This window comes from Triticum aestivum, chromosome 4B (assembly GCF_018294505.1).
Source record: "Triticum aestivum cultivar Chinese Spring chromosome 4B, IWGSC CS RefSeq v2.1, whole genome shotgun sequence".
NCBI classification, from domain to species: Eukaryota; Viridiplantae; Streptophyta; class Magnoliopsida; order Poales; family Poaceae; genus Triticum; species Triticum aestivum.
The window spans coordinates 616725498-616746612 of record NC_057804.1 but is presented as its reverse complement, the minus strand read 5'-3'; the positions used below and the strand labels follow the sequence as shown (position 1 = coordinate 616746612).

Sequence of the window (21115 nt, the reverse complement as noted above, 5' to 3'; positions counted from 1 at the left end):
AGAAACCAGCTATGAGTAGAAGGAGAGTGCATCTACATACCCTTGTAGATCGCTAAGCGGAAGCGTTCAAGTGAACGGGGTTGATGGAGTCGTACTCGTCGTGATTCAAATCACCGATGATCAAGTGCCGAACGCACGGCACCTCCGCGTTCAACACACGTACAGCCCGGTGACGTCTCCCACGCCTTGATCCAGCAAGGAGAGAGGGAGAGGTTGAGGAAGACTCCATCCAGCAGCAGCACAACGGCGTGGTGGTGATGGAGGAGCGTGGCAATCCAGCAGGGCTTCGCCAAGCACCTACGGGAGAGGAGGAGGTGTCACGGGAGGGAGGGAGGCGCCAAGGGCTCAGGTATGGATGCCCTCCCTCCCCTCCACTATATATAGGGGCAGGGGAGAGGGGGGAGGCGCAGCCTTGCCCCTTCCTCCAAGGAAGGGGTGCGGCTAAGAGGGGGGGAGGAGTCCATCCTCCCCAAGGCACCTCGGAGGTGCCTTCCCCCTTTAGGACTCTCCCCTTTTTCCTATATCTTGGCGCATGGGCCTCTAGGGGCTGGTGCACTTGGCCCATGTAGGCCAAGGCCCACCCCCTTCAGCCCATGTGGCCCCCCGAGGCAGGTGGCCCCACCCGGTGGGCCCCCGGGACCCTTCCGGTGGTCCTGGTACAATACCGATGACCCCGAAACTTGTCCCGATGGCCGAAACAGGACTTCCTATATATAAATCTTTACCTCCGGACCATTCCGGAACTCCTCGTGACGTCCGGGATCTCATCCGGGACTCCGAACAACATTCGGTAACCACATACAAGCTTCCTTTATAACCCTAGCGTCATCGAACCTTAAGTGTGTAGACCCTACGGGTTCGGGAGACATGCAGACATGACCGAGACGTTCTCCGGTCAATAACCAACAGCGGGATCTGGATACCCATGTTGGCTCCCACATGTTCCACGATGATCTCATCGGATGAACCACGATGTCAAGGACTCAATCGATCCCGTATACAATTCCCTTTGTCTAGCGGTATTTTACTTGCCCGAGACTCGATCGTCGGTATCCAATACCTTGTTCAATCTCGTTACCGGCAAGTCACTTTACTCGTTCCGTAACACATCATCCCGTGATCAACTCCTTGGTCACATTGCGCATATGATGATGTCCTACCGAGTGGGCCCAGAGATACCTCTCCGTTTACACGGAGTGACAAATCCCAGTCTCGATCCGCATAAAACAATAGATACTTTCGGAGATACCTGTAGTGCACCTTTATAGTCACCCAGTTACGTTGTGACGTTTGATACACCCAAAGCACTCCTACGGTATCCAGGAGTTACACGCTCTCATGGTCAAAGGAAGAGATACTTGACATTGGCAAAGCTCTAGCAAACGAACTACACGATCTTTGTGCTATGCTTAGGATTGGGTCTTGTCCATCACATCATTCTCCTAATGATGTGATCCCGTTATCAACGACATCCAATGTCCATAGCCAGGAAATCATGACTATTTGTTGATCACAACGAGCTAGTCAACTAGAGGCTCACTAGGGACATATTGTAGTCTATGTATTCACACGTGTATTACGATTTCTGGATAATACAGGTATAGCATGAATAAAAGACAATTATCATGAACAAGGAAATATAATAATACTTTTATTATTGCCTCTAGGGCATATTTCCAACAATAACCTCATCCTTGACTGACAGTGGCTGAGGCGGAAAAATTTTGTTCCATACAGGCTATCCTTTGATGATTCACATAAGTGAGGGCACATGCTTCCAGACTGTTATTCACATTCTGATTGCTCATTTTGTCGGTGTATACATGGGGATAGTAGGCTATGTGATGCTTTACCATGGTTGATGGGGTCAATCTGTTGAATTGACCGATAGTCTGACTTGACAAACTCAGATATTTAATACTAACAATTCTGAGCATATGCGGTTAACTGAGCGGATTGTTTGTATATGGGTTCCTTACCAAAATTGAGTAGACCCCTCAGGTGAATATTCATGGTGATCAATACTGACTCAGACTATCCGGGGTATCTGCACCATGTGGGTCATGCAACAATTTTCATACCTGCACCACTGGTCTTGCTCCTTCATTCTTGTCTTCTTGTCTGGATCCTTTGCTGAAATAACTGGATCATATTGCTTCTTCATGTGACCCTAGGTACTGTCGGGTACAATATTTCGGCAATCATAACTTTTCCTTGTTCACGTATCGTGGGAACTATACTAGGTTCACATGTGCTTGCATATAGCTCATTTTTGCTGTAAAACATACCAGGTGGTGCCAAGGGTTAAAGATATCACTTTTTCCCTGGTATGAGGAAACTGGCCTGACTGAGTACTGCCAAAATATGTTGTCCCATGTTGCTTTTCTCCAAAATTTGTCGGTTCATGCCGTCACCAATTGAGGTGTATAACTAGCTTTCTTATCTTGCATGACTCGTGAGATTGTCGGATCCTCATCTTGACTTCACCATCGTACCACGGACTTGCAAGGACTTGGCAGCTTGCTCACAATATATATGAGAATTTTATTCCCGAGGCAGAGTTGTATTCTGACTAATTCTTGCTTCTGACCAAACTATTGCGGATCTGATTCTTGGGATTCACTTTCATATGCTGGCAGTTCACAGTGTAATATATCATACCAATGCCATACTGAGGAAGATTGGATGGCTTGTGCTCAAAACTTTCATCAGACAGCTTGCCGAAGAAGACTGGATATTGTGCTTCAGAAGCTTCCGCCCTTAAAGACTTTGCTAGGGAAAGACTCGGTACCTTATGCCGGAAGCTTTTGCGGTTGCTTACTGAAGAAGGCAGGGTACCTTGCACAAGAAATCATCCATGTATCGTACTGAGGAAGATAGATGATTCTTGCACTGGAAGCTTCTCTGGTTGTTTGCGAGGGAAGACTGGGTTGCTTACACCAGAAGCTTCTCATTGTGATATGCGGACCGATTACCACATACATATCATCTTAATATTTCTGCCGTTGATTTCTGGTATGAAATGGGGTTTTGCTGGACAATCCTCCCTTCTGAGCATTAAATATATGCCATATTTTTGCTTGCTTCCGGGTATACCATGTTTCAAAATCATCCTCAACGAAGAATCAAATCTTTCATATGAGCCATACCTTTGACTGATACTATACTTTTAATCTTGCACACAATTTATGTTCTTGCTGATTTGATCCTTTCTGCTATGAAGAGTGCACACTGAATGAGACTTGATATTCAGCATCACCATCAGATATCCCCAAACTCAATGCAGTTGGCTGAGAATTCCATACTATTGTGAGGAGTGCACGATAATGCAAACTTGATACTGACAGTCCATCCAGGATTTCTTTTGCATTCAGACGAGATATTCCCAATTTTACTGCACTCTGCTGATAATTTCATTCTGTTTAGCTGAGCCTCCAAACATTTGAATTCCTTGTTGACTCTTTGGATCCGGTGTCGGTTGACGAGCAACTTTAATAAGGGGAAAATATGGCAACACCGAAGGCACAAAGAAAGAAGCAAAAGAAACGTCAAAAACAAAAGCACACAAGCATACACTTAATATAAATAATCAAGCAACATCACATATTACTACTACTCACCCAACAGCATGCATGCATACTTAGGCACACTAGTCACGCGGAAACTCCGGTATGGCAGTCTAATATGTTGTGGCGGTGTGCACGAAAATGAAATCCATGTGCGGAAAGGGTTGGTGTAACCAAGGCTACATCAAGCGCTGGTTGGATCTGGATGGATACAGAGGCGAGGACAGACTTGGTGATCAAGTAGCAAGACATAAAGGTCACGACTACATCATCATCAAGCGTACAAAAGGAACCATACACGTCCGAAGAATGGAATGACAGGGTGGGATAACGATGGAAACGCAAGGCTTGCTGGCATTGCCCTTTTCTAATAACCAAGATCAGTAAAGGTTGCCAAAGGGGCGAGGTGGAGGGCACGATTCGGGATAGAGACAAGTTTATCGCCGAAATAATATGGATGGGTGGCGGAAAGATATCGACGTGATACCTGAGCATAACTCCTGCAAATGGTGTCTGGAACACTCGGTACCAGGGCATCACTCTGCTGGAGCAGAGATGACGCTGAACATCGAAGAGCAGGCATGCTAAGATGGAGGGTGCAGGTATTGGATCGAGAATGATGCCACCTACACTCACAAGATTAACCGTTAGCGACAAAATAATGTGTCTATATGCATGCTATGCGACAAACAAAAGCAGCAATCAAGTACAACAAACCAATGTGTTTGAGACGTATCAGGCTTAAAAGGGCTGCATCTAGTGAAGCCCATTTTGCATGTTAGTTTTTTATCAAATATTTGTAAAACATATTGCTACCTCTTGAGCACTGCATTGGATTTCTCCGAGCAGGAAAGGATGATCCAGCAAAGTAGCGTAAGTATTTCCCTCAGTTTTTGAGAACCAAGGTATCAATCCAGTAGGAGACCACGCACAAGTCCCTCGTACCTACACAAAACGATAGCTACTCGCAACCAACGCGATTAGGGGTTGTCAATCCCTTCACGGTCACTTACGAGAGTGAGATCTGATAGAGATGATAAATAATATTTTTGGTATTTTTGATAGATAGATGCAAAGTAAAAGGTAAAAGGCAAAGTAAAAACAAAGCAAGTAAATAAAGCAATAGAGATTAATATGATGAGAATAGACCCAGGGGCCGTAGGTTTCACTAGTGGCTTCTCTCAAGAGCATAGATTTTCTACGGTGGGTGAACAAATTATAGTTGAGCAATTGATAGAATTGAGCATAGTTATGAGCATATCTAGGTAATGATCATGTATATAGGCATCACGTCCAAGACAAGTAGATCGAAACGATTCTACATCTACTACTATTACTCCACTCATCGACCGCTATCCAGCATGCATCTAGAGTATTAAGTTAAAAACAGAGTAACGCCTTAAGCAAGATGACATGATGTAGAGGGATAAATTCATGCAATATGATAAAAACCCCATCTTGTTATCCTCGATGGCAACAATACAATACGTGCCTTGCAACCCTTTCTGTCACTGGGTAAGGACACCGCAAGATTGAACCCAAAGCTAAGCACTTCTCCCATTGCAAGAACTACCAATCTAGTTAGCCAAACCAAAAAGGATAATTCGAAGAGACTTGCAAAGATAACTCAATCATACATAAAAGAATTCAGAGAAGATTCAAATATTTTCCATAGATAAGTTGGATCATAAGCCCACAATCCATCGATCTCAACAAACACACCACAAAAAGAAGTTTACATCGAATAGATCTCCACGAGAGAGGGGGAGAACATTGTATTGAGATCCAAAAAGAGAGAAGAAGCCATCTAGCTACTAGCTATGGACCCGAAGGTCGGAAGTAAACAACTCACACTTCATCGGAGGGGCTAGTAGAAGCCCTCCGTGGTGGATGCCCCCTCCGGCGGAGCTCTGGAACAGGCCCCAAGATGGGATCTCGTGGATACAGAAGGTTGCGGCGGTGGAATTAGGTTTTTGGCTCCTCGTCTGATCGTTTGGGGATACGTAGGTATATATAGGAGGAAGGAGTACGTCGGTGGAGCAGCAGGGGGCCCACGAGGTAGGGGGCGCGCCCAGGGGGGCGCGCCCTCCACCCTCGTGACCGCCTCTCGTACTTCTTGGAGTAGGGTCCAAGTCTCCTGGATCACGTTCGGTGAGAAAATCACGTTTTCGAAGGTTTCATTCCGTTTGGACTCTGTTTGATATTTCGTTTCTTCGAAATACTGAAATAGGCAAAAAACAACAATTCTAGGCTGGGCCTCCGGTTAATAGGTTAGTCCCAAAAATAATATAAAAATAAAGCCCAACATAGTCCAAAGCAGTAGATAAAGTAGCATGGAGCAATCAAAAATTATAGATACGTTGGAGACGTATCACATATGCAAGTAATAAAAATTATTTTTAAATATTAATTTATTCTAAATATTATACATACAGACGACAATTAATTAGAAACAATTTAAATATACACTAATATATTAAAAAAATTAGTAAATACAAGCATTTAAAATGTTTAATGAATACCAAAGTTTTTATACACTAGTGGCTCATATTTAACTTATACAAAAAACTGAATACAGACATTTACTAAACATTCACTAGTGTATACTTTTCACTTGTGACTTATATTAAAAAAGCTATAATTTAGATATCATCCATGATTTAATATCCATATAAAAATTTTATATTTTAAATTATGAATATTTTTAATTATACAAACATTTTCTTAAACAATATATTATGAGTTACAAAAATGTGTGAATAAATATTGAACTGTTTCTATAATTGAAATAAAACTTATGAGTTAAATTTTTTGACTTTTTGTATTATTTAAATAATACAAACAGTTTTATAACTGATAAACTTTATTTTTAATATATGAATATTTTTACAATAATATGTGAAATTTTCTTTAATATAAAATAAGAGTGTAAATTAATGCTTATATTTACTAATTAATCACTGTTTGTATGTACAATATTTATAACACACGAATATTCAAGCATTATTTTTATTACTTACATACATTTCACAAATATTGAGAAATATATGCGTGCAACATGGGTCGCACTAACTGCAGCCCATTTAAGCCCAGCGAGTGTTTTCATTATTAAACACATTAAGCTACGCGTGAAGGGCGGCCAACCAGCTATGCCATGTGGCGCAAACTGGTTGGTCGCGGTGAGAAATATTGTTGAATTTTTTTAGATGCAGGTGTGGATTAACCAGGTACGCCATGTAGTGCAAGCTGGTTGGTCGCGGTGAGAAATATTACGGAATTTTTTTAGTTGAAGTAGTGGATTATTTTTTTAAAAAAAATTTGTTTTTAGATGAAGGTGAGGACCTCTGGTATTTTTTAAATAGAGGGTTATGTAAAGTGGTACTCGCTGGTAGGCCGCGGTTGTATTTTTTCTTTTTTATTTTTTTTAGATGAAGGTGAGGATTTTGTTTTTCTAAATGGTTTTCTAGACGGAGGCGAGGACTCTATTTTCTTTTTAAATAAAAACATGTGCACAGCTTCCCCTCAAGCGGCGCCACACGGTGGCGCCCCATCCACTAGTCTCTACTCCTAATGGAGCAGTTGGTGAATAGTCTTCACGGTTTATTTTTGCTGGGTTTTTTTCGTCTCTCCTCCCACCTCCGTCGAACCAAACCTCCTAGCCATGCCTCCACGTTGTACACGCACAAACCTACCACAAAAAACCAGCTGAAAAAAACGGCATCGATTCACACGCACGTACAAGCGAGGCCTCCTGTCCTCCAGCGAGAACCACTAGCACTCACGACCCGCACAGCAGATCGTTCGCCGCCGCCCTCCATCCCTTCGCACCAGATCCATCCCTTTGCCGCCGCCGATCCATCCGTTCTTCGTGCCCGATGTCGCTGACCCCACCTCCGCGTCGCTCGCCCGGGCCTTCCTCTCCGACGCGGCCGACAAACCGCCGCAGCTCCTCCCCGTCCACACCGCGCCCGTCGCCCAGCAGCACTTCCTCGAGTTCCCTGGCTCCGACGAGGGCCCGCCCAAGGCCAAGGGGAAGGGGGGACGCGGTTGGAGAGGAGAATGGAGGGATCAGGGAGGCGGTGCAGAGGTTCCAGGGGTAGGAGGTCGAGGCGCTCGAGCGGAAGGAGGTCGCCTTCAGGCTCATCATTCATATGCTCGGGGGCGAGGGCGGGCTGGAGGCCGACAAGGTTGCCAAGCTCAGGAATGCTTCCGCATGGCAGGTCCGTTCGCTCACGGATTTTCTCAAGGTGAGGCGGTGTCTTCTCTTCTCTCCGTTCATCTGTAATATAGGCCGACAAGGTTGCCAAGGTCAGGAATGCTGCCGCATGGCAGGTCCGTTCGCTCATGGATTTTCTCAAGGTGAGGCGGTGTCTTCTCTTCTCTCCGTTCATCTGTAATATCGCATTTTACCTGTCGGCACCGCGACCAGTGTCGTCATTCCCCACCCCAGCCTTGATTGTCTGTAGAATTCATGCTGGTGATGGACATTTACCTGCCCAATGTTCTCTTCGGAATGAGATTCAGAATGTGTAAGTTTTGCAGCAGTAGATTCAGAATGAGTTAAAAAATTCATACAATTCTTGAACCTTATGCAATCATCTCCTCGGACTCGAAGTAGTGAGGATGGCATGCGTCAGAGGCCAGTCGGCAGAGGGAGTGCAGATTTGCGTTCCACCAGGGGGATAGTTGTGAGCAATGCATATATCTAGGTTTCTCTTTTGTTTCTCTCTTGTTGATGCAAACTTGCTCTGCTTGACTCTGTTTTGGCCTCAAGGCGCAGGCCTTTCTGTATGTGTGTGTGTGTGTCGTAGGTCTTGAAAGCATGTAGTAGTACGTAGCTTGATTCATATGTTTCTTCCATAGCAGCAAGTTTTTCATGGAGTATGTTTTCGTGCTAATCCTGCGAGTTGATGTTTGTTGTTGTACTCATGCTGGTAGAGATAATGCGGGTGTCCTCCTTGCTTAAGCACCAACCTGATGGGGACTTTGAGAGGTTGCCGCCGATGGCGCGTCCAAACCAGATGCATCATCATCAGTCGCCCCCAATGCCTAATTTCTGTGGAAATGGTTTTGGCCCGTGGAACCACGGGGCGCAGCCAGAGGTAATTGCGTTAGTTTTCTGACATGAGGGTGGCATATTCAGTCATCCATCATATCTGATCGCATCAGTTGGTAATTAATCTTTAAAAGAAAAAGAAGGATACACAAGATCCTCTCTTGGTGATGTGAAGGTTGTATCCTACTTTCTGCATCTTTAATTGCATACTTGTCTATCATTCCATTTAATGTTAGTATGGGCGCGATAAGTTGCATCCTCACCATCACATTTGATCGCATGGTATTCTTAGGAATGTAGTCGTACTCTCACCCTTAAGCCTCTTAATTGCATACTTGCCATGGAGGCAGAGCGCCGCGGCGAAAGCTGAGTTGATTCAGAGTTGCTACCTGAATTTTCTGTTTCATCATCTTCTGGTTTGCGCTCACCTCAGTTTCTAACGAAAGTTGCAGTGCACTGAAAACATATACAGGTTCCTTTTATTCTGATCCGCCTTTCCCTCTGCTATAAATGCTTGCTGAAAATTGGCAAGTCTTTCTCTTAGAACGCACCAGGTGGATAATTAGGTGTAAATATTTTTGTGCTGATTGATGTGGCGAACTTACAAGCAAGATATACAACAACAACAACAACAACAAAGCCTTTAGTCCCAAACAAGTTGGGGTAGGCTAGAGGTGAAACCCATAAGATCTCGCAACCAACTCATGGCTCTGGCACATGGATAGCAAGCTTCCACGCACCCCTGTCCATAGCTAGCTCTTTGTCGATACTCCAATCCTTCAGGTCTCTTAACGGACTCCTCCCATGTCAAAATCGGTCGACCCCGCCCTCTCTTGACATTCTCCGCACGCTTTAGCCGTCCGCTATGCACTGGAGCTTCTGGAGGCCTGCGCTGAATATGCCCAAACCATCTCAAACGATGTTGGACAAGCTTCTCCTCAATTGGTGCTACCCCAACTCTATCTCGTATATCATCATTCCGGACTCGATCCTTCCTCGTGTGGCCACACATCCATCTCAACATACGCATCTCCGTCACACCTAACTGTTGAACATGTCGCCTTTTAGTCGGCCAACACTCCGCGCCATACAACATTGCGGGTCGAACCGCCGTCCTGTAGAACTTGCCTTTTAGCTTTTGTGGCACTCTCTTGTCACAGAGAATGCCAGAAGCTTGGCGCCACTTCATCCATCCGGCTTTGATTCGATGGTTCACATCTTCATCAATACCCCCATCCTCCTGCAACATTGACCCCAAATACCGAAAGGTGTCCTTCCGAGGTACCACCTGGCCATCAAGGCTAACCTCCTCCTCCTCACAGCTAGTAGTACTGAAACCGCACATCATGTACTCGGTTTTAGTTCTACTAAGCCTAAACCCTTTCGATTCCAAGGTTTGTCTCCATAACTCTAACTTCCTATTTACCCCCGTCCGACTATCGTCAACTAGCACCACATCATCCGCAAAGAGCATACACCATGGGATATCTCCTTGTATACCCCTTGTGACCTCATCCATCACCAATGCAAAAAGATAAGGACTCAAAGCTGACCCCTGATGCAGTCATATCTTAATCGGGAAGTCATCGGTGTCGACATCACTTGTTCGAACACTTGTCACAACATTATTGTACATGTCCTTGATGAGGGTAATGTACTTTGCTGGGACTTTGTGTTTCTCCAAGGCCCACCACATGACATTCCGCGGTATCTTATCATAGGCCTTCTCCAAGTCAATGAACACCATATGCAAGTCCTTCTTATGCTCCCTATATCTCTCCATAAGTTGTCGTACCAAGAAAATGGCTTCCATGGTCGACCTCCCAGGCATGAAACCAAACTGATTTTTGGTCACGCTTGTCATTCTTCTTAAGCGGTGCTCAATGACTCTCTCCCATAGCTTCATTGTATGGCTCATCAGCTTAATTCCATGGTAATTAGTACAACTCTGAACATCCCCCTTGTTCTTGAAGATTGGTACTAATATACTCCGTCTCCATTCTTCTGGCATCTTGTTTGCCCGAAAAATGAGGTTGAAAAGCTTGGTTAGCCATACTATCGCTACGTCCCCGAGACCTTTCCACACCTCAATGGGGATACAATCAGGGCCCATCGCCTTGCCTCCTTTCATCCTTTTTAAAGCCTCCTTCACCTCAGACTCCTGGATGCGCCGCACAAAACGCATGCTGGTCTCATCAAAGGAGTCATTCAGTTCAATGGTAGAACTCTCATTCTCCCCATTGAACAGCTTGTCGAAGTACTCCCGCCATCTATGCTTAATCTCTTCGTCCTTCACCAAGAGTTGGCCTGCTCCGTCCTTGATGCATTTGACTTGGCCAATATCCCTCGTCTTCCTCTCCCGGATCTTAGCCATCTTATAGATGTCCCTTTCACCTTCCTTCGTGCCTAACCGTTGGTAGAGGTCCTCATATGCCCGACCCCTTGCTTCACCAACAGCTCGCTTTGCGGCCTTCTTCGCCATCCTCTCCCGGAACTTACAAGCAAGATATATTCTTGATATTCTCTTTAACGCAGTGGTTGTAAATAAAGAAGCAGATATCCCTATAACAAGTCGAATATTGCGTCGGAGTCTTTTTCAGACTGAAGTTTTATAGGTACATAGATTTACTATGGAAGACTGTAAACTGGAAATCAAGCTGATTTCTTCATTGATTGCTCCTGTTTTAGAATTCATATCGTGCTCTTCCACAAAGAGGCAAGCCATATTATTGTTTCTTGAACTCTTGATCTAATGAGGGCTAGCTGCTATGTTATGCATGTTTTATTGCTTAATGACACTTGAAAGACACTTGGCGCCTAAGATTATTGTATTGAACTAAATCCTTATTTGTTTGGGAAGCATTAAGAAACTGGATTGACTTCAACATAATCAAATTTGAATCTTTAGTTAAGTTTGTCCTACCTATTCGCAACGGGTCCACACTCTCAATCTTTATGTTTTTATTATGTTCTAAGATGTGCATGTGCACAACCTTACGGTTCTGTTGTTGATCAGAGGGTAGGTTTTCCTCAAGGACCCGTGGGTTGGCAAGGAGCACCACAAAGCCCCTCTCCATACATTGTCAAGAAGATTTTGCGGTTGAAGATACCAACAGATACTTACCCTAATGTACGTTCATTCATGCTTGCAAGTGTTCTATTAGTATGGAATCATTATTTACTCTGCTTGCCATACTTGTTCAATTCAATTTTATTGGCCGTCTTCTTGGGCCAAGGGGAAACTCGTTGAAGAGGATTGAAGCCACTACGGGTTGTCGTGTTTTTATCATAGGGAAGGGCTCAATTAAAGATCCTGGGAAGGTAAACATAATTCTTGTATGGAACCTCACTCTGGAACCTTGTAGATATATACATATATTCCAATCTGAATTTAGATGTTTTATTTAGCATGTACTAGCTAGCTTGTGATTTCATATGGTGCAAACTGTAACTAATTTTGATCGCCTCCAGGAACCTACCACGCGCGCCGAGGCGAGGGCCTCGTGGACTCCGTCCATCGCCGCTTGGCCGACGACCCCGCCGCTTGGCCAAGGACCTCATGATGGATCGATTATTTCTCAGCTTGGCACATGCAGTACGGCAGCACACCGCGTGCAGTTTCCTTGGATTCTATTCCATCTCTTCCCGGTCGCTTCCTCTAATTGTGAGTTTTGGCTGTAATGCGTTTTACAGATTCTCATCTACTGTACTTCCTATGTAGTGCATATCCCGTTCCTCCTTTTACAGGCTTCTCAAATCATTCGTTCGTTCGTGCTGGTCATCCTCCTACATCTGTCTGTCTCGCTCTCCGATTGATTAATCGTGTTCATTGGGATTTAAAAAGAGGAACATGGATTTTTGTTGGTGACTTGTAAGCAGCAACAATATCTTGCAGTTTCTAATTTTCTAGCCATCCACATGAGTACAGATCAGGTACCTTGTTCCCTGCCTTGTTTTGCATTTTTTTTATTTAATTAGTAGTGTTCATAATTTCATCTGTCATATGTGTTGTTTGCTACTTCCATGCCTTGCTCCTGTAATTAGCAAGACTGCTCCTAATTTGACAGTTTTTAGAATAGATACAACTGCTTCGAATTACGAGGAATTAGCTTTAGTTATTGTTAAAAAACTAGAATTAGCTTTATTTAATGTTAAAAAAAACAAGTGAAAATTTTAGGATGATAACAATTTGAGTGGGCATGGAAGTGTACCTTGTTTACCTAATATTCGAAATATAAGTGTCGATGACAAGATCACAAGAGCGAGCAACTTTTACCTTTATTGTTTATGATCCTGTTTTTTCGATAGGTCACATGTTTGCAACATAGGTTATAGTGTACGGAATATCTTTTGGCAAGAAAATGGTAATATGAATGCTCATATGGTTATGTGGCATTAGGGCCCCTTTGGGTTATCTAGCCCAAGGCCCCTGAAATCGCAGGACCGGCCCTGCACTACGTTATCCTCCCCGCTGCACCATTTCTCTTTCGGTTGGGAGAGTAGTTCTTGACATTTCCACATGTTTGATCAGGTGAGTACCTCGGGGCAGAACCCGCGCTGCCGTACCTGAGCCCCTACATGTGTGGCGAGAACCTGCTCGTCGGCGCCAACTTCGCGTCCACCGACTTCGACATCCTCAATGACACAGGCGTGCAATTCGTAAGCTCCACGCGCACGCACGCACACATGCTCGAATCATGTATATGTATCTACAATAATGCAATGGAGATGACAATAATGATGTATATGTGCGTGTGCAGGTGAACATCATCAGGATTGCGCAGCATCTGCAGAACTTCGAGGACTACCAGCAGAGGCTCGCGACGTACGTCGGCGAGGACGCGGCAAGGGAGCGCATGAGCCAGTCGCTGGTGCTCATCACACTTGGTGGCAACGACTTCTTCAACAACTACTGCCTGGTTCCCTTCTCCGCTAGGTCCCAGCAGTTCGAGATCCACGGCTACATCTCCTTCAATATCTCCGAGTACAAGAAAGTCCTCGCGGTAATAATAATTAACCTCTTCTCTTACTTACCACTAATCAATTCCCAAACATGCATAATTTTTGCTCCAAAACATAATTGCATTTGTAAAACATGATTAGCATTCAAGGTGAAAAATTGCGAGGAAGTTTTTTTCTATTTTGTCAGTATGGTGCACAAGAGTGGTAGGCCTAAATTCCCAAAATTAGACAGGGAAATGAAATGTTTGCTGCATGCCGGCTAGAACAGTAGTGGAAAGAGATGAGTCTGTAGCCTGCCTGCCTGATATGATGGTGAGAGAGATGGGTGGTAGCACCGGTGAAGTCGTTTTTGTAGTGGAGTCATTTTTGGGTGGTATGTTCAGCAAGCAATAAACTGACACGCGGCCTGTAGTGTTCTGCACGCCGAAATCAGAAGCACACACTGTTTCTGGTAAGAGTTGGCCCATGAAGCGAGAAACGATTTTATTCATGGTTGATAGCCACTTTCAGTAACTGTCTGAGACATCTTCACTGCGGAGGCCTAACCCTAATTAATGAGCTATTGCAATATATTATGCAGTACCCTAATTGTTCATTACTAAATTCTAACTGCTTGAATTCTGATTTTCATATACATCTTAATATTTCAGTGGAGTTTCCTACATTGCAGGGTGATATGGATGAAGGAGAAGAGGCCAGCAGTGCTGAGCTAAACAATTTAGGGAGGTATTGGATTGACCTCTGTAGAAACTATGGTAAAGGTAACTTAAGACTGCACTTTAGGTCTTTATTACATTTCTAAAATGGTTGCTTATAAGTTTTAGCTATCCTATTGAGTAAATCTCAATCTCTCGTGGTTGGGATAAACTTTCTCATAATGCATTCATCTATATATGTGAGAGAGCAAATTTCTCAGTGTCGGAGAAAGAAGGTTTGAACATGATTTTCTTCACATGTGATCTTATTTTCATTGACGAAATACTAACTAATCTATCCGGCCCATTTGTTCAAAATAGACGAAGGTGAATACTCGGGTAACAATTTGTTGAGCAAACCATTCCAATAATCCTATTTGTTTCAGGCATAGCTAGAGTGTATTACAACAGAAGAGTTTCTTGTGCTGATACTTGGAAATCTGCACTCACCTAAATAATGAGCTCCTGCACCTGTTTATCCACCACATGTATCCTGATTATCAAAACAAAGATGCTCGGATGCTTGACAATATTGTTACCGAGTCTAGAAATCTTGTTACTGTGATTGTCCACCACAGGCAACCATTCTTTGACTTTGATTGTTACTAAGTCTATATGGTTCTAAAAAATAATATCGTGTGAGAAATCTTGCTAGCTGAACGAGGTTCCTGGAAATAGATTACATGCTGAAGCCTAGAAGTAAGCAATTAAAGTGCATATGTACTTGTAGACAGAACACATTCTTGATATCTTTGATTTTAAATTTAAAGGTATTGTCATTTCTAGGACCACTTACTCATCTGCTATGCATTACTTGGCTTCGTGCTCTCTTGGTGCTTTTCTTGATTACGAAAAGGGTAGAACAGAGTGTTGGCATTCGCTGCTTTATAGCATATTTTTTAATACGATTTTGGATATTTTGTTTCCGTACTGTACCTTAGTTTGGGACTTATTTTGCAGGCACCTTATCTTGGGCTCCTAGAAGAAGGAAACTCAACATGCGTGGTTCTCATTAGAGGCAACCAGACCGTTGTTGAAAATATTGATGATTCCTGTTGTGTATTCTCAAGGAATGGTCAGGTTAAATACTGTAAGTATTTTCTTGTTAAATATATTTGGGTGGTGCCCAAAATGCAGAGGTGAAAAGCAAGAAACATAAAACTACCTCCGAAGAAAAGTTCACCATGCCTGCCAGAATGTCTCCCTGCTTAGTTGAACGGAAGTTTAATGATATTTAGTTTAAGTGGAAAATTGATCAAATCAGATCATCTAACTTTTGTAAACTAGGCAACTGAATCATCTCATCTCGACAAAGTTCAGTACATGGTGAAGATATTAGAGTTTGACTAATTCTCTTGAAAAATGAATCACCTCTCACCTCTCAACTTGCGTCGCGGGGACAAAATATAGGTACATGGTGCAGCCAAGTGACACTCTTATTTTTCTTTCATACAGGACCGTTGCGGTGCGTAGAAGAAAGGTGCCACTTTCACTTAGTTCTCTTAGTTCTAAGTTGGGACTGCAAAAACTTGAGAGTTTCCCCACATGTGAGTTGCCTTGATTAGTTTTGGCTTAGTTAGTGAAATGAACTAGAAGTAACTTCTGAATTTGTTTGACTTTGGACTTGCTAGAGACCTGAAGTTTCTGCTTCTAGCATTTCTCTTCTGTAAGCAACATGGCAAACCAGGTTTCAAAGTAAAGACCTGAGGAAGAATGTAGATTGATCACTGTGATTTCAAGTCCTTCAGGTGATTGATCACTGTGGTAATTCATTCTTTGTCAAAATTTGATTACAATTGGGGTTGGAGGGAAGCAACAAAATTCCTATCCTGTAATAGACGTTTTTGGTGTGTGACTTGATAGTTGTTCAGGTCGATACAAAATTTCATTCATGTGGTTTTTTAAGGCATTTGAATTTAACATTGTTTTTATGTTTGTCTAAGAGCTGGAGCTGTTAAGACTTGAGACAGATATATGCAGGGCCACAGGGGCCTACAAGATCCAATTCATGTTAGTTACCTATAACTCTGTACCAAAATGCATCTTTCATAATGTTATTTCTGTAATTTATAGAAGTAAACAAATTCCTTACAGGTTTGACAGTTCGTCAAAATAAACAAGTAGTATTGATGGGTAAAGGTGGGTACTGATTTAGTATGAACAAGTCTGCATGTTTTAGAACTTCTGTATTTTCTGAGTTTTCTTCCCTTCATGGATTTTCCGAGCTTATGTATTTTTTGAGTTTTAGCAAGCTGAAAATATGGCGCTTATTCATAAATGTTGGCATATCAATATCATGTGCTTGCATATGTAGTATCCAGAGAAAAATGATATGCAATGATGAATCCTGACAATCTACACACACATCACTATATTTTGTTCACTTGCTTGCTATTTCTGGATTATTATTGATGGAGCAGCAGAAGAGGCTTTTAGTGTTATAATATATGTTCGACTAATAAATTCAATAGCTGAACATAACTTTCAAAAAGATTACTTTGACTGACTAAAGTATGGACATATATACCGCGTGTTATCGTTTCTTCTTCTTCTTCACTTAACTACATGTGAAGCTGAAGCTGAGCCAATGTGCTTTTCCAGAAGAAAGCTGAGGCACATCAATCAAACGCCAACCCACCTGCTATTGGCACTAAATGAGGAAGGAAAAAGAACATTGTCCCTGAAGGCTTGAGATACACAAACAGGCAACTGAGTTTGGGAAAGGTGGTTGTCTCCTTGACGCACACCATGGTGCCCTTGTCTACTCTCTCTCTTCTTCCTTGGACAGGTATTTTATTTCAAGCTTTGGTAAGTGGTCCGTACTGACAAATGAAATACGCAGAAAAAGATACTTATGTTCTTTTGTTCTTGCAGACACCTTATTTACTGGTAGCAGGTTCTCTCGTACCATTTTTCGGTGGAGTTGTATTGGCATCTTTGACTGAAGTTTCTTTCAACTGGTTAGTTATAATCTTCCCATTTCTGAAATTTCAAAGTCAAATGATTGGGGAATGCATCACACTATCCATTAGTTCAGTCAAGCTCACATTATTGGCAGTTGAGTTAAGTCTTATATTTATATGCCTGTAACACTCAAAACTTTCTAAATGAGAAGTGATGTGTTAATTTTTGAAGAGACTGTGATTATTACAAGCATATACATCACTGGCAATGCGAAAAAAAACTAATAATACCTTTTCCTGTTATTTTAGCTAAAATAATGGAGCACATTTTATTTTATTTTATTTGCAATCTGAAGCATTGGTTGTACTTCAGTCTCTGGCAATTGGTTTATTTCTTGTGGTCAATTTTGGAGCAAATGATGGATTGTTGGTTGTAGTGATTTGATATTTTAATGACTATTCATATCAATGATTATGCTTGGCCCCATGAGAAACACATGAAGAAGAAACGATTGTGAGATAGGGAGGGAATAGAAAGATGACGAGGAGATGCATTTATCTATCACATCACAAGCATGAAATATCATCACATGTCAATTGTCTATGACTCCCATATCATATAAATAGAAATCCAATATTTTTGTTTCTTGTGAAGTTGGTTCACTTTATTCCCTTCCTGTTAGAGTTGATGCTTGAGATCTAGGGCCTAAACAATTTGTGACCATAGACTGCTCAGAGATGTCCTATTTGATCTTCAAGTGCAACCCTTCCATTGTTCTATTGCATCTCTGAGCCATATTAGCATACATTTCTAATCAACAATGGACTACCAGATTTACTTCATGTCAGTTGTTACTATCTCTTACAAATTCTTTCTGCATTCATCATATAAGCAATTAAATTCACTATCAGCGGAGTTCACTACAAGTTTGCTGCACAATTTTTATTTGATAGATACACGTGAGATTATTATTTTTCTTTACGTTTGTTGAATATATGAATAATTCATTTGAGAACAGACAAAACATGACAAGAAAGGGGTAGAACTAACCTACATGGAGCTTGGTCAAGGTCGCCGCTCATGTTTGATGGCATTGTTTCCGGTTCCACTACGTTGTCGATGCATGTTACCTATGGCCCCGTTGCTGCTTTCCTCGGTAGGGCGCGCAATGGCAGGGAGAGAAGCTAAAGACTACGCCATGTGAGTTGCTGAAGTTGTGCCTTATGCGGTGGGGATAAGGGATGTGTGATGTGCTTGTGTGGTGAGAGGCGAGGAGTGGCTTTTCCTTTTTGTGGGAGGCTGTTCATATTTGTCTATTCTATTTTTATATTCAAGATACATACAATTATTTATCATCATTATAATCGAGATAATAAATATTTATTTATTCCATTAATGTGTTGAGTTATTTTGTTTTTGATTTTAATATGCTCTCATGGAATGGTAAAAAATTGGTTCATCCAATTTACAAGTTGAGTACTCCATGTTTGCACGTTCTTACATTTTCATGTGAAATCTTCATGCTAACTGTATGAAGTACTCATGCAGGATGGTTACAAGTCAAGGAAGATTTTTTTACTATAATTGCTCAAGTACTGTGCGAAGGAAGCTGAAGACAATATTTCTGATATTTTAGGAGATGCAAGTGATGTGGAATAATGAAAATACATTGCATCAAGTACATTTTTCGATTGTTACTGTAAAAAAATTTCTATACATGTGAAATTGGAAGTGCATTATGCTTATGTATGCAATCAGAAAAAAATTAATAGGCCCGTGGCAACGCATGGGCATTGTACTAGTAATACATTAGGTTGCCTTATCCCTATAGCACATCAGAGAGTAGCTCTTTGCACGTTGTGCATGCGACCCATAGGTCTTGAGTTCGGATCCCTGCGCCACATTTTCGTTCTTCCATTTCCACTTTGTACTGACAGACAGGACCCTCTTGTGCTGGGGGCTTTTCGATGAAAAATAATAACTCCAGATTTTTTATTGCAAAATAACCGGCCGGGCCATTGACAGTGGGTCCCGCGCCACGATAGCCTGCCTTGTCGGCATTGTTTGACGCAATTTGCATCATATATGCATATCAGAGCCATGTTCTGACATCCGTTCATTGTATACCATAAATTTTATCACTAAATTGATTTTTCTAGCCAAGTTTTAGCACCGGTGATGTAATTGACTTTTGCAACAATGCAAGAAGCAGCTATGAAGGATGTAGAGAGGGGTTACAAAGTGTTGTAAGCTCGTTTGGGTGTTGTTCACGGAGCTAAAATAATGTGATAATCAGAGACATTGTGACAACTGATGACATGTGGTGTCATTTTGCATAATATGATTGTCGGGACAACGTTGTAGGGGCAGCCTGAACCCATAATTTTGAGAATTTTAGAGAACAAGTCCACATCCCGAAACAAGTGCAAATCATATTCCGGATTTTTTAAATCCATCGAAATCTTTGAGGTCAATTGGTGCACTTTCAACTACTCAATGATCTTTTGGAGTATATGTGGATACACAACAAAATCAGTGAGTCTAATGTTTGAATTGTGCACTTCAAATAAATTTTGTGTTTGAACTATATATTTTCACTATGAACAAATGTTATTAAGTGTGATATTCAAGTGTACAATTGATATGCATGGATTTGAGAGTTTAAATATAACATATAAGGAGTGTCATTGTTCGGCAGGACATTTGAGGGCCGTCCGTGGATATTTTGGGTGTGTATTTGACGCTCTTAGATATAAATTAAATACTTTTTTAAGTACATGCACATGCACTCATATATAACTGAATGTGCATCATCGAAATTATTGAAAAATACGAGCATCATAATACGGAGTAGATTTTAAGGTCCCTTTGTTTAAGTGCAAATGGGTCAATCTGTCAGGAGGCGGGGTACAGGTAGACCCACAGTACGGAATGACAACAGTGGATCTGAAAAATCTTGGGTACACTGACGAACCGTTCGTCCTAGCCAATGATGTGGCACAGGTTATCTATGTGAAGGACATGTCTACCAGACCGAGAAAGAGAAAAGATAAGGAAGCGAATACATCATATGATGAGCCAAAGCGCCACATAGTTCTTTCGGAAAAAAGGGACATCGTGGGAGTGGAGGACAAGACAGACATGTCTGAAGATTATGAAAAGTTTCATGAAATTCCTCCCTTCGAAGTCAAGGCTGACCCCAACATCCTGATAAACGATGAAGATTATCCATGGTTACGGCGCAATAAGCAAATGACACAAGCGAAGAAAAAGTGAAGACTTTCTCCCGCAACTATTATGATGATACCATGCCAACTTTGTAACTGACGAGTATGATACCATTGTCCGTTTTGTACATGCACATGCTATGTGGGTCAATTTATGATACCATGCCAACTTTCAACTTTTTCAGAGTTCATTTGAAATGCTTTAATGTCTTATGGTTCGAACCTCGTAATAATTAAAAATAGCAACAATAAGTATTTTGTTGTAAGTAGAAACAAAATAAAATAAATAAAGCAAGGAAGAAAACAAAAAAACAAAAAAAGTGTTTTCAAATTTGAAAACTAATGGCACTAATAGAAAGTTTATAATTTTCCTAAAACTAAAAGCAAAAACAATTAAAAAATAAAGCAAAAAACAAAAGAAAATAAATAATGCAGAAAACAAAACAAAAAAACTGGAAAAAAAAATAAAAAAGCAACAATAAATAAAGAAAACAAAAAAACAAAAAAATGCCTCCTACTGAGCCCCCACGGCCTAAATACGACATGAAACCCTACTATGGGCCAGGATTCAGGCTCGCAGTAGGCCCAGAAGGCCCATCAGACAAAGCAATAGCAAGTAGGCCCGAAAGCCTGCGGTGGAGAGGAGCTCGAGAGGGGTGCGGCAGTGGGGCTTATAAACCACTGCGCGCCCCTCTTAACATCGAG

The 21115-nt window shown here is 42.0% G+C and overlaps 1 protein-coding gene across 5 annotated transcripts; it reads left to right on the top strand.

Annotated features, from left to right (window-relative positions):
* Positions 1-7285: 7285 nt before the first annotated feature.
* LOC123093614 (GDSL esterase/lipase LTL1) lies at positions 7286-19169 on the top strand. 5 transcript variants are annotated; one of them, XR_006445433.1, is made up of 11 exons: positions 13244-13281; positions 13383-13625; positions 14235-14345; positions 15240-15369; positions 15735-15826; positions 15911-16027; positions 16223-16289; positions 16881-17067; positions 17154-17239; positions 18202-18383; positions 18732-19169. XR_006445433.1 is itself a non-coding variant. In XM_044515609.1 (8 exons), exons 5-8 carry the CDS (start codon positions 13201-13203, stop codon positions 15293-15295), a joined length of 471 nt encoding a protein of 156 aa, XP_044371544.1. In that variant the 5' UTR covers positions 7316-8668; positions 11639-11943; positions 12094-12286; positions 12370-12555; positions 13154-13200; the 3' UTR covers positions 15296-15314. The 5 variants fall into 5 exon arrangements, 1 of the variants encoding a protein (XP_044371544.1); XR_006445434.1 differs by lacking the exon at positions 18202-18383 and having other exon boundaries at positions 14235-14339; XR_006445432.1 differs by lacking the exon at positions 18202-18383.
* Positions 19170-21115: the final 1946 nt, after the last annotated feature.